This window comes from Haliaeetus leucocephalus, unplaced genomic scaffold (assembly GCF_000737465.1).
Source record: "Haliaeetus leucocephalus isolate CR32 unplaced genomic scaffold, Haliaeetus_leucocephalus-4.0 Scaffold228, whole genome shotgun sequence".
In the NCBI taxonomy this organism is placed as follows: domain Eukaryota; kingdom Metazoa; phylum Chordata; class Aves; order Accipitriformes; family Accipitridae; genus Haliaeetus; species Haliaeetus leucocephalus.
In genome coordinates, this window is record NW_010972664.1 from 15,889,445 (window position 1) to 15,908,223 (window position 18,779).

General features: G+C 39.0%; 1 protein-coding gene across 1 annotated transcript in view; it reads left to right on the forward strand.

Moving 5' to 3' along the window:
- The first annotated feature begins 10,710 nt into the window (after positions 1-10,710).
- ABI3BP (ABI family, member 3 (NESH) binding protein) overlaps positions 10,711-18,779 on the forward strand; it is a 151,244-nt gene continuing 143,175 nt past the window's right edge. The window contains exon 1 of the mRNA XM_010567665.1: positions 10,711-10,792. Coding sequence (XP_010565967.1) covers positions 10,711-10,792 — 82 coding nt within the window. The remainder of the gene's footprint in view (positions 10,793-18,779) is intronic.

Below are 18,779 nucleotides of genomic sequence, written 5' to 3' on the forward strand. Positions count from 1 at the left end.
CCCCCCCCCCCCCCGTAGCACCCCTTTGGTAGCTGTAGGATATCAGGGCAGAAATTGTAAGACAGGAAGAAGTCTCCTGCGAGTTGGGTTTTTTGAACATATAATGAAGCTGGCATATCAAAATATCACAAAAGGAGTGAAATGACATGTGGTTTATATGTTACTTTCTCCATGGTTTACAGAACATCTTTCTGGGAACTATTTTTCAAAATACACAACTCATTAACCTTTAAAAACCATATTCTAATGAAGGAGGGCCAGTTTGGACTAAACTATTGAACTTCAATTTTTTTTTTTATAGTGTCTGGAAAGAGAAGTGCAAAATTAATTTGATTTGTGTGAAATACTTCTCTGACGTTTAGTGGCACATACATTACAAGAAAGTCCTATGAGAAATGCCAAAGGGATCCTTTTTCTGGTATAATTGAGTGGCTAGGGTTTTCAGACAGATATGTCATGGCAAATTTGGCTCCTTCTTTGCTGAAAATGAAACCAACCCGTAAGAATGCTGCCATTATAGCAGCTCATTTAATCAAAATTATCTCATCATGCAGACAGTTGTGTCCTAGGATTGCACAAAAACATATCAAAACCCAGTATTGAGTGTCAGGCTTCCAAGTTCAAAGATAATCTGTAATACCAGAATTCCATTTTTATACTGGCATGGGCAGTGGTGTGACAGTGTGATGATACATATGGGTGGATTCTGCCAGGATTAAATTCCATAGCATGTGAACGCCTCTAAAATGATCTCACTGCTGGGTAATCTGTATAACCTTCCACCTCTTCATTTTAATTTTAATGTTCCCAAGTATCTCTTTCTGAATATTATTTTCAGTCCTGTTCCATATCATCTTTTGTATCTAGCCATGCCAGCAGGACAAGCTACATAACTCACTTGAGGGGAGAGCTATAGGCTAAATCCTACTCCTGCTTTTTGCCCAGACCTTCTGTATATGGATAGTATAGTCTGTATATCTATTGACTGGCGGTACTGTGAATGGTCAATGGGTCTGAGGCTTCTTTGGAGTGTTTGGACTTACCAGGTGTGTACTACACATTGCATGTACAAACAGAAAGCTCACTCTGCTCCAGGGGGGAAAAATGGCTAGCAGTGACCTGCCATAGTCAGAACTGTTCATACAGCTCCCAGTGGATTTCTTTTCCTTGGGGAAATTCAAGTGCAGACTTGAAATTGTTGGTAAGCAGAATAAATTTGTTGCTGTGGAGTGTTCTTGACTACTGCCTTTTGCAGGATATGGTTGCAGACTTACTCACTGGCATGGATTGTGCAAAAATGTCACATTAAATCTCGGTGTGAAGAGGCAGGTATTAGTGTTCTGGAAAGGCAGTGGCCTGAAATAGGTGCCATTAGCAAAACAGCCCAGTCTGTAGTTTGCTTCCAAGTGGAAGAGGGCAGCTGGAAGCAGGCCAGATGCCACCCAAGCTTGCCTGACAGGCCTTAATTCAAATGCCCTTAGTTAGAAATTGGGTTTTCTACAGTAAAGGCCAACATGTATCTAATACAAGTTTGCTTTATGAAATACAAATTTGTCTTATTTTGCTATGAGGATAGTGTTGTGAAAATGACTACTGGCAGCATCATGAATCAAACCTTTGTGTGGGCAAGGCCTGGGCCAAGTTTCCCAGCACAGCTGTCCCTCAAAACATACCAATCATATGCCATTATACTCTGGCTAAATCAACCCTAAGCCTCCCCACTTGAGCAAACCAGTGTGCATCATATCAAGGTGAAGAAAAAACAGGTCAAGTGTTGAACCACCAAGTGAACGTCTACTGTTGATGAAGTTGTGATTGTAATTATGGTCACCAGAGTTTAATGTTTTTGCACTCATTGCTTAACCAAAGTGATGAGATCAGAATGTGCAGATACCCAGGCGAGGTTACGTAGGGATGTTCACATTGAGAATATCAGCCCAGAGTTTTCACCACTTCAGAGCTGCTGAATAAAATGCTGGTAAAGAGTTGAGGCACTAGCTACTGGAGATACTAGATCTAAAGGCAGGTGGTAGGGAATGCTTTTTTATTACAGGAGAGCTAGTCTTCTCCCAGTCTGGAGGGGAGCATTTGCTGCACTTGTTCAGAGGTAGGTGGAAAAAAACTAACCTCTGTTTTGTAAAATACTTTAGAGTTGTTGCTGAGATCCATCACTCATTAAATCCATGATTTAATATTATTTAGAGTGTTTCCTGGAAGAAAAGTAAGTGAGGCAAGTGAATCCACAATTTTTTCTTAGGCTAATTGTAGCCATGGTTTTTACGCAAATCCTGTTTACCTTGAACAAATGTGTCAAGGTAGCAGGGCTCCATGTGAATAAATCCACTTAGTAAAACCCAACATAATGAAGTAACTAAACCTCTGTGTGTGATTTGATTTTTATTTATTTTATGTGTGTGTGTGTGTGTGGTGTGCTAACAGTAGAGTGTTACTGTCCGTACTTCATAAGGGATTGTAATTCAGTGCTATCATTCAAGCTGGAGAGTCAGTGGCAAAATGGGTTCTCAAAGTGTGATGGAATTTCCTCTGTAGGGTTATTTCTGCATTTTTGTATAGTTCTAAGTTTTCTGCATTATTCTTGAAATCTGCTCAGGAAAAGCATGGTTCAGTAAAGCAGTAAGCGATTGTAATATTCTTTTCTATCACCAGCAGTCATGGCATTAGTTGATGAATCTATAAATGGCCACAGACTGCTTGGTATGAGTTTACATAATTAATACTTTGGGAACCTGGCCAATTTGAGAGGACTGGCAGTATATGTGGGATAACATTATTTTTGAACTTGTGCAGGGAAAAATGTTTTCTCCTTTTGTCAGCTGCTTGCCTCTGCTTTATATTACTTTAATTTTTCTTTCTATGATGTAAAAGTCTGGAATCATTTTAAAACAAATAAAATGGTGATTGGTTCAAAAATACAAATATGTAAACCTGAAATGTCTCAGAAGATTGTTTTCTGACTTCGAAGTGAAAACTTTTTCTGGCAGTTTTGATTCCCTCATTATCACAGTTCAAGCCCATACATGAACAAGAAAAATATACAGTGAGAAAAATGCAAGACTTCAGACCTTATCACTTTTCTTTTTAAATCTCAGTGTGTCTGTACAACATACAGAAGCATATGCTTAAAATAAAGGAATGGGCGCAACAGTATGCAAGTTGATAAGTGTCCTGGTTTCAGCTGGGATAGAGTTAACTGTCTTCCTAGTAGCTGGTACAGTGCTGTGTTTTGAGTTCAGTATGTGAAGAATGTCGATAACACTGATGTTTTCAGTTGTTGCTCAGTAGTGTTTAGGCTATAGTCAAGGATTTTTCAGCTTCTCATGCCCAACCAGGGCACCTGACCCAAACTGGCCAACGGTGTATTCCATACCATGTGACGTTAGGAACTGGGAAGTGGGGGCAGGGAATCGCCGCTCGGGGACTGGCTGGGTGTCAGTTGGCGGGTGGTGAGCAATTTCCCTGCGCATCATTTGTACATTTCAATCCTTTTATTACTACTGTTGTCATTTTATTAGTGTTATCATTATCATTATTAGTTTCTTCTTTTCTGTTCTATTAAACCGTTCTTATCTCAACCCAGGAGTTTTACTTCTTTTCCTGATTTTTCTCCCCCATCCCACTGGATGGGGGGGAGTGAGTGAGCGGCTGCATGGTGCTTAGTTGCTGGCTGGGGGTAAACCACGACAATAAGAAATTGAGCTTTGGGATACAAACAATAAGAAGAAAACTCTATTTTCTGACCTGGGAATTTTGGCAGAGTCCCGTTATCTGTGGCTCACGCAAACACTAAAGTTGGATTAAATGGCAGGGCACAGTTTTTATTTATAGCACAGTGTACGCTGAAGCATAGCTTGTTACACACTTGGGGAAATGGCTGTGGTCAGGTTTGAGAACCATGAATTCTCTTAGTTTGATGAAGAGCTGTCTCAGGTAAAAGTGAGAGGGCTGCACGTTCAGCTGGAATCAGTAGGTCTCCTTCGTCATAAAGCTCATTAACAGCTATTTATGGTTGTGAACACAACTGTGAAATTGCTCTGCATTGGTAATCCATTATTTGCTCCCTTACTGATGAGAACCAGCTTTTAGCTACGCTATGACAAAATCACAAGCATAAATACTGCATCTCTTCAGCATTTCTTCCTGCCCCCTATTTTTTTTTTTTTTTAATTGAGGAAGGCAAAATCTGGCAATTATAATAAAAATGTCTCCCTGCTCATGTCAATTATTCAGTGCTCTTTAGTAGATGATAATTCTTCTGTGACTCGGTGGTGGTGTAGTGGTTGATTCATCAAGTCTTTGTATAAACTTCATAAATAAGATTTTTAAAGGATTGAAACACTAATTGTGCAAACTTTTTGAGCTAAAGAACATGTTTTGAATTTTGGACAGATTTTATGATTTTTTGCTCCAGTGGAAGATTTATACTTAGACTAAACTTGCATGCAAGTAAATTCATTAGGGTGATTTCACACAGACTCTAGCATGCAGAGGCACACACAAAGAAAATCGTTGTGGGATCTAGTTAATTTTTGGTAAATGCTTTGCATCAAAAATGATTTTGTCTTCCATGTTTTAAACTTGCAGGCTTTTATCAATCCCCCCGTATTCTCCCAGTTTTAGTAACATGATCAAATAGCAGTTGATAGAAGCATTAATATGTTGTTAACATGCAGTAATGAATTCTAGAAAGTAAAGTTTCTCAGTAATGTAACAGATGTTTATTGTGTTCCCTTTATACTTGGAAATACTTACAGAAATTACCAGTGGACATCATATGCTATTAGTATATTTATTTGGAGGGAATGTAAGGTTGTTCATAGTATTAAGGCTGAAGAAAAATTACAGATGCTCCACCACCCAAAGGAAATAGATACTCTTGTTTATGCCCTATTTCAGTGTAGAAATCTCAGGCGTTGTGAATATTTTTTTCCGTGACCTGGCTTTTCCAGATTATTTTTTTTTCTATTAATTTGCTTTTGTAGTGTTAAAACATTTGTCAGTTGTCAAACAAAACTGGTACAGGAAAGACCATCTCATTTTAAAACTCAGTGAAGTCATGAAGCAATGTTTATGTGCTTAATATACTCTTAAGTCAGAGAACATTCCTTAGGAATTAATGTAATCTACTGCACACTGAGTTACAAGATCAGTGATGAGAGAGACATAACTTTCTACATACCATAAATTCTCCACGAACAATTGGACACATGCCTGAGTGAAGTACAAGTGAAAATGCAAAGTCAGTCATACACAGACTGCCAGGCTGATGGGTCTGTGCATAGGTGTACAGGCCCCTATCCTGCCCCAAAATTAGCATAAGCCTTCCTTTTGTGTAGCTGATAGTGTTTTCTTGGCATTTTTCTTTTTCTTTCAATAAAACACTGGATGGAGCATTAAAAAAAAAAAAAGTAAATATGGACATAGAAAGATGAGTTAGAAATAGAGATTATTCCCCGCTGCTTGCTTTCATCTCTGTAGATAAAAGGCAATATGGTGAAAATGGAGGAGGTGATGTAATGGATATAGAATTTGGAAATACAGTCAGAGAACGTAAACTCTATATTGTCTGTCATATCCTGGGTAGGAAGGGAAATAGATGGGAGAACAGATGAAACGCACTGTTAGTAGCAAAAACAAGTACTTGTGACTTACCTTAGTACTCCCTTGATCATACACATAGCTTTTTTTTTTTTTTTACATGTTGTATACTTACTATAAATTAATTTCTTTTCCATTTTTTTCCTCTAATCCATTGATTTAGAACAGTTTACTTCATATTTCAGTTTTCTTAACAATGCCTCTGCTTCACAAGGTATTCATAATGCTGAAAAAAAGAATTCCTGCCAAATTTTGGAATTCAATATTACTTCCTAAAATCATCAAGTATTTATCTTATTAGTGGCTTCTATTTTCACACTGTTTAATTAAAGACTTACTGGAAGTCTGTTGCTTCTTTCTTCAGACATTTGCTTGAACTGTAGCAGCTTTCCTTTGATCTCTAGAAACTCAGAATGTGGAACAATATAGAAGAAGATAAAAAGGGTCACCTGTGATTTTTCTTAATCTGTTACTTTTTTTTTAATAAGAAGCCAGGTCATCAGTCTTGAGATCCATCTCATCTAATGGTGCAAGATGAGATACATTTTCCAGCTGAAAAAGCCATATGCAGTTGGAATCAGCCCTTGCAGGACTCGGCTGTATCCAGCTAGTGTCATAGACATGTGTGAGAATGTTCAATTTGGAGACCAAGAACATAAGTGAAACCACTTTATTTTGACTGCTCTGTTGGAAACGCTGAGGTTTTTTTTTTTTGGTTTTTTTTTGGTGTTTATAGCTTTCTAAACTGAAAGGGAGTGACCAGTTAAGAGCTTTGCTGATAGACTTGAATGCATTGACAAGGCCAAATTGCAGTTCTCAAAGCGTAACGACATTTCATATTTATTACTGGTTTTGTTAACTGGTAAAGTTTGCTTATTCTTTCTGAGTTTAGCATGTGATATACAGCAACACCTAAGAATTCTTATGTATGCTTCAGATATTTAATTGCTTTATCAGCTGTCTGTCTCTGAAAAGTGGGGAACTCATTTCAAAGTTAAAGCACAGAATATTGCAAGCACCATTGCCAAGTGCACATCCAAAGCTATTAATCCTTGCACTATTTGAAGTCCTGTATGTCTTGGATGTTAGAAGATTTTGAGCAGAGAACTCAGATACTTTGTGTGATCATACGATGGTTGCAGTGGTGGAAGTGGAAAGCCATCGTAACTTCAGAGAAGGGATGATCCCATTCAATTTTCATCTCTTGATGCATATTATTTTAAAAAGACCTGTTTCAACTCTACACAGCATAATGGGGGATTTATAAATAGAAATTAAATCCCATTAGACAGTAGTAAGGGATGAAGTACATTCTTAGAAGCTTGCGTACATTTAAGAATTGTTAAATGTCTTATGCTGTCATGGGCATGGTCCCTACATATGCAATCTCAACATGATGGACAGATTGTACTTGTCTGGTTTGAGATGTTTCTGGTAGAAATAGATTATTACATTACCTTCTGATGAAATACTTGTTTCTGTTTAAGGTTATCTTATTTTAGATACCTTTTATTTGATCTTTGGAGAATCTGTGAACTAAAGCAGGGACTGGACTGTTCTCATGAGATGAGCATGGGTGTGTTTACTTTAATATTAAATCTTGACAGAAGAACAAACCATTCAAACTCACCGATGCACCAGGAGTGCAGCAGTGTCTGTCTCACTAATTGCACTGCCATTCTGTAAAGATGATTTAGGAGGGTAGCTTAATGGTACCTGTTTCTGAATGGTTGTCTCAGTCTAATTTGTCTCCCTTCAGTTTGAAAGCAGATCATTATATACAACTTCTCTTTTATTTGCCTAACTCTTTCCCAAGTGTACACAAATTGCAAAACATTCTCCCTCACTGAAGTGAGTTTAGGAATTACTGTGGATATTGCTTGAGAGCCAGAAAGACTATCAATGGGGACTTTGTACTTTTAACCACTGACTGCTATTCTTTGAGCCCAGTTTTCCATCTGCCTTGTAATCTTCCCATCCAGTCTGCATTTCTCCAGTTTGGCTGGCCGGATACCTGTGGAGATTGTGTCAAAGTCGAAGTAAATGACATTCACCACCTTCCCCTTGTATGCAAAGCCAGTAATACAGTGAATTACAGAAGGCAGCAGGGTTGGTCAGACACAGTCTGGCCTTGGTAAGTTTGTGCTGGCTGTTGCAAATCACATTTGTCATGTGCATATGTGGGACCGTCTGTTCCTGGTGACCAAGGTTAGGCTGAACAGCTTGCAGTTTCCTGGATGCTCTTTCTTGCCCTTACTCAAGCAGTTTTACTGAGATATTTTGCTGTTCTCACATGACAAACTAATCTTGCCTCTCTGGCAGTTCTCTTATGCTTATCTATATACTGAAGAGATAGTGCTTTACTGGATTTTCAGTATCTACATGTTACAGGTAGGAAGTAGGATATTGCAATTGAAGCATAGCATTGAGGAGGGCAGCCCTTCTTGAGGCTTTATGGTGCATACTCAGAGGTGCAGGAGAAAAAGTGGTAGCCTTCAAGTTGAAAAATACTCATTTTTAGTTACATATATGTTTTATATATTTGGATACTGTCTTCATATCTATGTACTTTTTCTCTAAGCCGGATGACTCCTATTTAATCAGGCTTTTTTCCTGGGTAACATACTCTGTACCTCTAGTCATTGACTTTGCTTTTTTCCCTAGATTTTACCAGTTGGTCTACTTTATAGTGCTCTATGCACTGGTTTATTAGTGATAAGAGATCTTTGTGGAAGTGAGGACTAGTACATAAAAGGACTGGGTGCCAACTCTTCAGACTTACAGTAGAGAAAGCAACAATATTGAAACGTACCTAAAATATGTTGGTGATTCTGAGACTCATAGATTAGTTTACAACTTAAGAGTTGGAAGTACATGGTGGTTTCAAATTTACTCTGTTAGTATATTTGCAGACCTTGCTAGCTGTCTAAATACTACTATCTTTAAGCAGTTTTGTCCTTAAAAAATAACCATATGCTGAATCAGAGAAGGAGGTAAGACAAAATGAGCTATGAAAACATCTAAGCCAATGTTAGAGAATACTGAGGTAAAGACTTGCTCTTTCAACTGCTTGGACTATGGCAAGTAAGATAATAGTTAGCACAGGAGGAGGATTTTAGTATCTGACTACCTATTTTATTCTACAGATATAAAAAACCCATGCAAATACCAATTTAATACTGCTTGGGTTTTGTTTTTTTTCACATTAATTCAAAACTGCCTTATTCTAATACAATAGAAATTATACTTTCTTACCATCAGTTATTTCATATTCTTCTTTTAAATCTGACTCCTGTTCTCCCAAAGTATTTCAAAACATCCCCAGATGGATAGTCACACAGAAAATCAATCCAAAAGGTATGCACTGAAAAAAACAAAATTATGTATTCTGATGTAATACATAGTGGTCACAGCTAAGAAACAGTTTTTAAAATGACTGCTACAATGTGAGATTGTTACTGCAATCTGGGTACACATCAATCCATGTAGCAGATGATCTGTGCACTTGGTAATGAATGATAACATCGTGGATTGTAAAGTATAGTATCTTCACTCTTCTCTAAGAAGCAAATGCGGTTGTAGTTCTAGATGCTGTTTTTCATTATGCCTTTGATTTTTTGATTCTTCAACAATCCATTGATATTTGTAGACAAGAAGTGGATTAAGGGAGTGGTTGCTGCTAAACACTGCCTGCCACTGAATAGGTAATGGCAGTGGTAATGCTAAGCACTGCCTGCCAATGAACATGTTCTTAAGAAACTTGTTGCATTGAGGTCTGCAGTCTTTAATACTGATCACTTCAACCTATTTATAATTTGTGGGCAGAGCCAGACCAACAGCATCTGAATTCCTCACCTGCTTAAGTTCTTAGTATCTTGTTGACCTTCCCCTACTGGGGAGCTGTTGTTGAAGTCCGTGTTTTTATTCAGCTGATCAGCTCTAAAGTATAACTACCTTATACATGGCCATGTCCGAAAACCACATTTCTTTTTTGGTGTTTGCATTAGCTGGTGCTCTTTGAAGGCATAAAGGGGAGTTGGACCTAGAAAACTTGGGAGACTTTTGCTCCCCACAGTCTTCTACACACCTTTATTTAATATCTTTATGCAGAAACTGTCAGGTTCTTAGACCAAGGTACAGTTTTCTGCATAGCCCAGCCTGGGTGGAGTTGCCTTGGACCTGTTTCCTTGGACAGGAGAAGGAGCCAGGATTGGAAAGACCAGCTCTTCTGGGCAAGATGCAGTCACTGTCTCATCAGCTCTGTCCAGGTGGAGTTGCATCAGCCCAGAAAAAGACATGCCAGGCCAGTCTGGAAAAAAAACAACGACAAACAACTAGCTCTGAGAGTAAAGCCAGGGGAACAATGCCCTGGAGATCGCAGTTACGTCAGATCCAAATCAAGCTTTATCCTAATGCAAATAAGTGATCCATAATCTAAATTGAAATAAGGGTTTGAGGTTGTTTTATTAACGAGAGTTTTTTCATGGACAAATAATGTCCTTTTAAGTTTTGTGGTTTGTGTGCTGTTGATTTGAAAAGTAGTATCTATCAAAAATGGTTCAACTTGAAGGACTTTCAGGGGGCATTAAGCATTGAAAATAATGGATAGGCTTTGTTCTGTCTCTATCCTTCAAAAATGTTGATTTATTTGGTGTTGAGTTTTATTTAAATTAAATTTTTAGCACACGTATTTGAGCTCTAAACACAACTAGGTTTACTGACTGGTCAAAGAAAGGAGTGGAATTTTCTAAGATTTAAAAGAAAAATTAAATGATATCTTATGACAGGAGCCAGGGACAGGTTGTTCAAACTCTGTCCAAAGACGTTTTCAGAAGTTTAACTCCTGTTCTCTTGTCCATCAGAGCTGCAGACTTGGTTATTCTCAAACAACAGTTTTCTATCTTGTTTTCAGTTTTGCTTGCCATTTTAACAAATAATGGGGACATGAGCTGCAGAATGAAAGCTGGAAATGGGGGTTGGACCACTGATGTGGGATCTTCAGTTTAAATCCAGGCTCTTTTCAGCTTTGTTACTGAAAATAAGGATAGTTACTGTTATTTAGTCCAATTAAAAAAAAAAAAAATTTAAAGCAACATGTGGAAGGAGCCTTCTGAGGGAGATAGTGAAAAGGGTGGAAGTGGATCTTTGAAGAAGTGCTTGAATGACCTGAAAACAGGTGAGAGAGATGGCAGCATAGGAATAATACACTCCTTTTTGTACATTGCTTTATGTAGATACGTAGGAGCCGGAACTGCTAATAACTACATCTTTACCTCTGCGTTGTCCTTACTGGTCCTAAAGTAATAGTGAGCTACAGCTTATTAACTCAGTTCTGAACTGTAGTGATCACTAGAGAGGAATTGGCAAAGGCAGTATTAGAAACTATATAGTTTTGTAATATAAATGCTCTAACAAGTTTCTTTGAGAAGTATCTATTTAGTTTATATCCATTAAAAACAGAGAGCATATTTCAGATTAGCATTAGTAAAACTAAATATACATTCCAGCTGAAGGAAGAATTCTCAGTAATGCTGAAAGACTGCTGTGAGAAAGGGCGCTGGAAGGGATGAGGCTGAGCCTGGGCCCTCACAGTATGTCTCTTCCTATGGAGGCTTAGTGAGTTACTGCCTTCAGATGAACACCAGTATTGACGGGGTTTCCTACTGGATATTTCAGATATTTATACTCCTCTGTAGTGAATTTCTGTTATAAATGAAACTTCCAAAATTGCCCATGATATCAAAGAAGTACAAAGGGGAATTATAATTTATGCTATTTTATTGGCTGTGTGCAGTCTGTTAAGAATGTTGATATGCCTAAAAAAGTTGTCATCTTTCAAATAAAAGTGCTTTAAAGGCATAGACGAGGAGTTTATTTAAAAATCTCTTGAAAGCGTCTTTATTCTGAGTTGGGCAACTAGTGAGCTTGGAATTCCAACAGATTATTCTTGTAGCACAAGACAACTGATGGCAGGATGTCCACCTGACAACTCCAGGTCGTTAAATGCAATTTCTGAAAACAAGTAAATGGACCAAGTGTTTGTGTTGTGATTGTACTGGCTGAAAAGATTTCTTTCAGCATCAAGAGAAGCTAGAAAATACAGTATAGAGAGTTACATGAAAATAAGATTTTTTTTTTTTTTTTTTTTTTTTTGGCCTTGAAGTTAGCTTGCTATAGCTTGTTCTAGTTTATTTCCCAGAGAGACTTAATTGAAATTCTGTATTTCCTATTGGCTGACATAAAGTGGCTTCCTCTTTAACACATAGATCCTCCTCAGAGGCATCCAGCTTTCTTACTAGACATCAGAAGTTAGATGAAATTTAGGTTGTCTGGATCTTTCTTTGGTGATGTCTTTTCTTTCCTTTTAAATTACTGCAAGTCATTGGACAGGTTGTGCTTACCATACTATCACATCTACTTTCTTAGTTACAATGGGAGTCAAAAAGAGGTGCTAATTTCAAAACTTAATAAGGTGGAATCAGTTACTAGTTTCTGGTTATCAATAAAGTAGTAAGCCTTAACAATAAGGCTTAAAATAACAAGCTTTATTCATCCTATCTATCAAGCACCATAGTCAAAATAAGAAAAATCTACCGTTTCTGTATTAAACAATGTCATTGTAAGCGAAAAAAGTAGCATTTCAAAATGAAATGATTGCTTCTGCTCCTCAGTTCCTTCCTCAAACCAAGAGAATGGCTTTGAAATGAACAGAATTGATAGCCTGGGGGCAGAGAAACTCAGGTTAAGGAGAGTGTTAGGACTGGAACAGGAATTGTACTGCTGAAACTTTTCTGATTGCTCATCCCTAAAAATGTGCCAGTGGATCTCAGTGTAATAAATGTTGGTCTGTAGGTAAGAATAACATGGCTTTTGTTCATCTTTTTTGGAAGCTGCCTGAGCAAAGAGATCCTGTGAGCCTAAGTTGCAAGCTTATCAGTTAGGTTACTTCTGTAGATAGACGTGCATGTATGTGTTTTGCAAAGTTAACTGCTGCATGTTGACAGCCTATTTTTCTGAAGTCACATTAGACTTGTGTACAGAGTGTGGGCATACTAATATTTTGAAAAAAATATTTAATTGGGGAACTTCCATTGCAAATGGCAAAATTATGTGCAATGCTTTTAGCTTACCCTCTTTCAATAAGGTATTCTTTGTTGCCCTTTAAGGGTATGGTGTCTATGGCACCTATTTTCATCATTTAGAGTATTTATTAATGTGGATTTTATAGCTAGGAGCGTTGGTGTTTTATGTAATCTGTGATGAGAAAGATGATCTAACATTTTCCACAGCTACCTGACCGGAGGATACAAAGAAGACAGATTTTCTGCAGAAGTGCACGGCAATGTGACAGGAGGCACTGGGCACAAGTTGTAACATGGGAAATTCGAGTTAGATATTAGGACTTTTTTTTTTTGTTTTTAAAAACAACAACAATGATAAATACTGGAACAGGTTACCCAGAGACGTTATGGAATCTGTGTCCTTAGAGGTGTTCAGACTCAGCTGGATGTGACCCTGAGCAACCTGATCTGATTAGGTTCTGCTTTGAGCAGGGGGTTGGATTAGATGACTTACAGAAGTCCCTTCCACCCTAAATTATTCCATGATTCTATGGTTGTGGCTGTCTTAGAAGTGTGTCTTGTTTATTCTACTGCATAGAAACAGAACTATTTTTAAATATTTGCCATTTAAAGCTATATTTGGTTTTTGGCCAAACAATAAATTTTTCTCCATGTTTGGGAGCCAAAGCAAATATAAAAATATAAAATAGCAAAAATAAAAGTTGCACAGTGTTAGATTATCATTGAAATCTTGGCTGGTGGTACTATGGCACCAGATTTGGAAAATGAGAGCACTGCTGTGAACAATTTAAATGTTATAGGTGAGGTGGTGCTCACGAATAGATGGTGCTAATATATTTTCTTAAGGCATGCTTCATTTATCTAGCGCTCTGGGAGGCAGTGCTAGGTCTTGCCTTCATGCCCTCTAAAATCTTTGAAATGGTGAAAAACAAACAGTCTCAATGTAAGGCAAAAGGAATTCTCATGATGAAGCCAGATTTGCTGTAATACTGTACAGCTGTATTCACCCTCTAGTTTTGTAGGGCAGAGTTCAAGGCTTTTCACTCTATGGATAAAAACAAAAAATAGACTGTATTTGATCACGAGAAACTGTACACACTTAAAGCCCAGCAGTAGAATCATAGAATAAGTGAAAGTAACATCTTGTGTCAGTATTGCTTTTGCTGAGCCTTTAGTGAAGCAGGGAAACAGCTCAAAATGTAAGTTGCCAAGATGAATTTATTTCAAACGAAAAAATGGTTACTTTATTTCATTTGTGCTTCCTTCTTGAAGTTTGTTGCTAAATCAGCACCTCGGGGTTACTTCTGAATGTGTTAATTACTAGTTAGTAAATTATCAGCCAGCTACTGACATATCTTCTTAAATTGGAGAGAGAGAGATAGAGTGCTCTTCAGCTGAAGATACTTTATTTGACAGGGCCAAGATATATTTTGGGGTTTGGGTAGAAACAGAAAAGAGCCAGTTAATTCACATTCCAGTCACCTCATCACCCAAGTTCTCTCATGTTCCTTGAAACAGAGGAAAATCAAAACAGCTGGCAATTTTAACTAACTCCACATCTATTGTTACCAACAATATGGTAACAATATAATGGGCATAGGACACAGAATTTCAAAGACTTTAATTCTGTCTTACTGAAACAAAATTTTTTTGTTTGTTCATTTGGGAAGTAAACTCTCAGGTGGTTTTATTTGCTTTTATACGTTGCAAATACTACTGTCCCCAACACTGGGGGCAAATACTGGTTTAATGCAACTAGCCCAGTGAACCATTTCTTTTTATCTCCTTCTCTCCAGTTACTAAATAGCAAAGGAATTGTATAAATCTATTTTTAGTAGTTACTGTTTGGCCTTTTCGGACTGCTTTGCAATGTTGATTTCTTAGGGGGATGTTAAACCTAAACCAAAGGGCTTTCACTGAACTTCTGCTGTGAAAGTAGAAATTGAAAATTGAACCTCTCTGTCTTGCAGCTAAATATGAACCATTAGTTAGAACTAGCTGGTATGAATAAGAGATGGTAGCAGTGCTTTTGAATTCTCCTCTTTCTTCCTCTGTTACTCCATGATTAATTAAAGTGATAAGAAAAAGAAGATACTTCACATAATCCCCAGTGGGTCCAAAGCTTGAATAACAAGTGTCCAGCTGAATGTTTTATCTATTATTTTCTGTAACTGCTTTCACATTTTAAAGATGTGAATTTCAGTTAGGTAATTTAGAGTTAAATTTTTCTAAAGTTTCAATGTTTATTTGCTCTTGGCTCCTGTTGCCTATACGTGACCACTTATTTTTTCCAACTAGCCAAACTATGGTGCTCCCAGCTGGATTCTTCAGACCATTTGCAGCTATTTTCTTCTTTCTGAAGAGTTATCGGTGGCTGGTTCCCTTATGATGCAGCTGATTCATTAAGCTGTCTTTAAAAGTTTTTCCCCTTGTAGGCAAAGAGTCCTTTCCCTGGAGTGATTCCAATACTGCAAGTGATCTGATGCACTTAACGTAGTGCTTTTAGTTCAGATATACTGTGCGCAGTTTGTCCTGCTGGTATTGGCCATCAGTTGGCTTTTGTTGAAGAGAATACTTGCAGATCAGTGTGGAATTTCTGTTGGCAGGCATGGAGGGAAAGATTGTTTTTCAGAGGTGGCTATGGGTCCCAGAATCTTCCATTTGGAGATGGCCTCAATGTAAAAGAATTACTCTACAAATGCAAATACTTAAGACCAGAGTTTCAATAACACATGCCAAAAGCTGATACAAGTGAATGTGAGTTAGGAAAAATCAATCTTGCCTTGCTCTGTGCCTGCAAGTTTTCTTTCCTGTTTGTAAGGTGTTTTCAGAATCTCTTTACACTGGAATTAGAGGGTGCCTAGTTTACCATTTGACTCTTTCATCAAGGAGACGGGGGGAAAAAGGGTATTCCAAAATCATAAAATGACAAAGTTATTTTCTCAAAATCAAATGCATTCTTATCACAATATCATAGCAGTTAAGTTCGATCATGTTTAATACATATTTATCTGAGTGTTGGCCAGGATAGAGCTATTACTCAGAATGGGAATGCCTGCTTACCCTGTTAGTTGTTTAAAATACTGTGAGATCAACACAAGTGAAACCTATTTTGCTAATGTGTTCCTGAGAGCAGTCCCCATTTACCAAGCTAATTGATATGAAGTCTGTACTGCTCCAGGCTGGCCCTCTCTCAACTTGACTGGCAGTGACTGTGCAGCATGTAGTGTTGAGCTCTCCCCAGCTGGCTGCAGAGGCCCCTCTGTGCTGCTGTGCCCTCCCTGTATACCTCTTGTCCACTCCAAGGATTCCAAGTGACTACGTGGGCCTTCCTCATAGGCCTTAACGTGAGTTGCATTGTGTTACCTTTTCCTAGGAGGCTTTTTTGTTTGTTTTTAATTCTGACCAGTGTAGCAGAGTCTGGCTTACAGTCTCCTGCACAAAGCTGCCTTTTCCTTTTAGATTCGAAATGCTTGAATTTGTTCATAAGGGTCTAGGTCTCCTTTGAACTCATGTGACCTCCTTGAGTCTGGAACATTTTAGCTTTTTTTTTTTTTTAATTCGTTAAGAACTATTTCTTTATAATGTACTCAGCTATAAAAAGAGAGGGTTGCTTCACAGCCTTTCATGTTTGTATTTTTATAGTGTGATGCTAAGAAGTATACTGTGTGTAGGGTGGCACAAAAGTGTGATGTTGGAAGAGTGCAAAGGCTTCTGGAAAGATGTTGGAGTGCTGATCTGTTGGCAGGCAGAAGAGCTGGATTGATGACTAAGTAGCACACTGACCCAGTTTGGGGAGAGATGTCATTCCCTACAAAGAAAGAGTCCATACAAAGAGTGATCTACCATGCATTGATAGGTGTGCCATGACAGAGAGCACTTTCTGGGCTTGTTGGCTTCCTTCTGTCCTCATTGTTCTTTGGTTTTGTCTCTTGTGTAGCCTTTCAATCTCTGGAACCTAAGTGCTCTCACTCAACAGCTACGGTTCCCAGCAAAATCAGGTTCTAACTTCAGCTGGGAACCTTTGCTGCTAAGGTAGCAGTAGTGGTAGAAGAAAGTATGTGATTCAGTGTAGTGGTCTTTCCTACCTTGGGCAACATGAGAGCAGATAATGATTCTGTTGAGCACACCTCACTTGAGAGAGCATGACTACTGCCACTCAACTCATTCAACATGAGGTGAGTGATCTTCAAATAGAAAGTAATTAGGAGATGTTGAAATAAGAATCAAGATCAATAAGATGTAATAATAAGAGAAATAATAACAAACTAATGAAGGGATACATTGCTTTTTCTTCTAATTTTTGGGGGGTCTGTAAAGTAACTGTACACTGAAATGCATCAGTAGTGAGAAAGAGGAAGAAGGGAGAAAAACCTCATGTGTAAACTGATTTTTCTGTAGCATACCAACTTCCACAGATTTCATGTGAAATTTTCAATTTGTCATTCAGGTTTTGACATCTGATAGAAAAACTTGTTAGTGTTGGCCTTGGTTGCTCCACTTCTGTCCATACACTTCCAGAAACTGGTCAGCCTCTGATAGTTATTGTTTTACCAGTTAAAATTGATCCCTCAATTTCAGTGATTCTGGAATGCACACAGCCCATGGAAGGGAATGTGGTTTAGTCATATGAAGTGTGGCATCTGTGTTGTTGCTTTAGCACAGTTATTTTCCTTTAAAAACACGCAGCTAAATAATAATGGAGGAGGCTGTTTGTTTGCCTTGCCCTGTGCTGCTTTTTGGGTCAGGCCACACCTTCAAGAGGAAGGGGAGAAGAGCACTCTTGCTGAGATTGACTGGGCCCTCTCAGCTAGGGGAACTTCTGTCTGGAGAGAAGGAAACAGTAAGCAAGGAGCTTACGGAAGGGGTAGAAGATGGTTATGTTAAAAAGAGCATGAAGCAGACCCTGCGGCTAGATTTCCAAGGAGAGGAAAAGAAAGAAAGATTATCTCCATCCTTTATTGGATGTGGGGGGAAACATGGTAACAGGCTGAGGGAAAGGCTGAGGTACTTAATGCCTTCTTTGCCTCAGTCTTTAACAGTAAGACCAATTGTTCTCAGGGTACCCAGCCCCCTGAGCTGGGAGATGGGGATGGGGAGCAGAATGAAGCCCTCATAATCCAAGGGGAAATGGTTAGCAACCTGCTAGTCCACTGAGACATACACAGGTCTATGGGGACAGATGGGATCCACGCAAAGGTACTGAGAAAGCTGGCGGAAGTGCTCACCAAGCCACTTTCAATCATTTGTCGGCAGTCCTGGCTAGCTGGGGAGGTCCCAGTTGATTGGAAGTTAGAAAATGTGATGACCATCTACCAGAAGGGTTGGAAGTAGGATCCAGGGAACTACAGGCCTGTCAGTCTGACATCAGCGCCAGGGAATGTTACGGCACAGCTCATCTTGAGTGCCATCAAACGGCACATACAGGACAACCAGGTGATCCAGCCCAGTCAGCATAGGTTTATGAAAGGCAGGTCCTGCTTGACTAATCTGATCTCCTTCTGTGACGAGATGACCCGCTTACTGGGCGAGGGAAAGGCTGTGGATTTTGTTTACCTGGACTTCAGTAAAGCGTTTGACACCATTTCCCACAGATTCTCCTGGAGAAACTGGCTGCTCATGGCTTGGATAGGTGTACTCTTTGCTGGGTGAAAAACTGGCTGGATGGCCGAGCCCAAAGAGTGGTGGTGAATGGAGTTAAATCCACTTGGTGGCTGGTCACAAGTGGTCTTCCCCAGGGCTTAGTATTGGGCACCGTTCTGTTTAATACCTTTGTTAATGATCTGGATGAGGGGATCGAGTGCACCCTCAGTAAGTTTGCAGATGATACCAGTTCGGGTGGGAGTGTTGATCTGCTTGAGGGTAGGAAGGCTCTACAGAGGGATCCAGATAGGCTGGATCAATGGGTCAAGGCCAACTGTATGAGGTTCAACAAGGCTAAGTGCTGGGTCCTGCACTTGTGTCTCAACAACCCAAAGTGGCCTGGTGGAAAAGGGCCTGGAAGTGTTGGTTGACAGCCAGCTGAATACGAGCCAGCAGGGTGCCCAGGTGGCCAAGAAGGCCAACAGCGTCCTGGCTTGT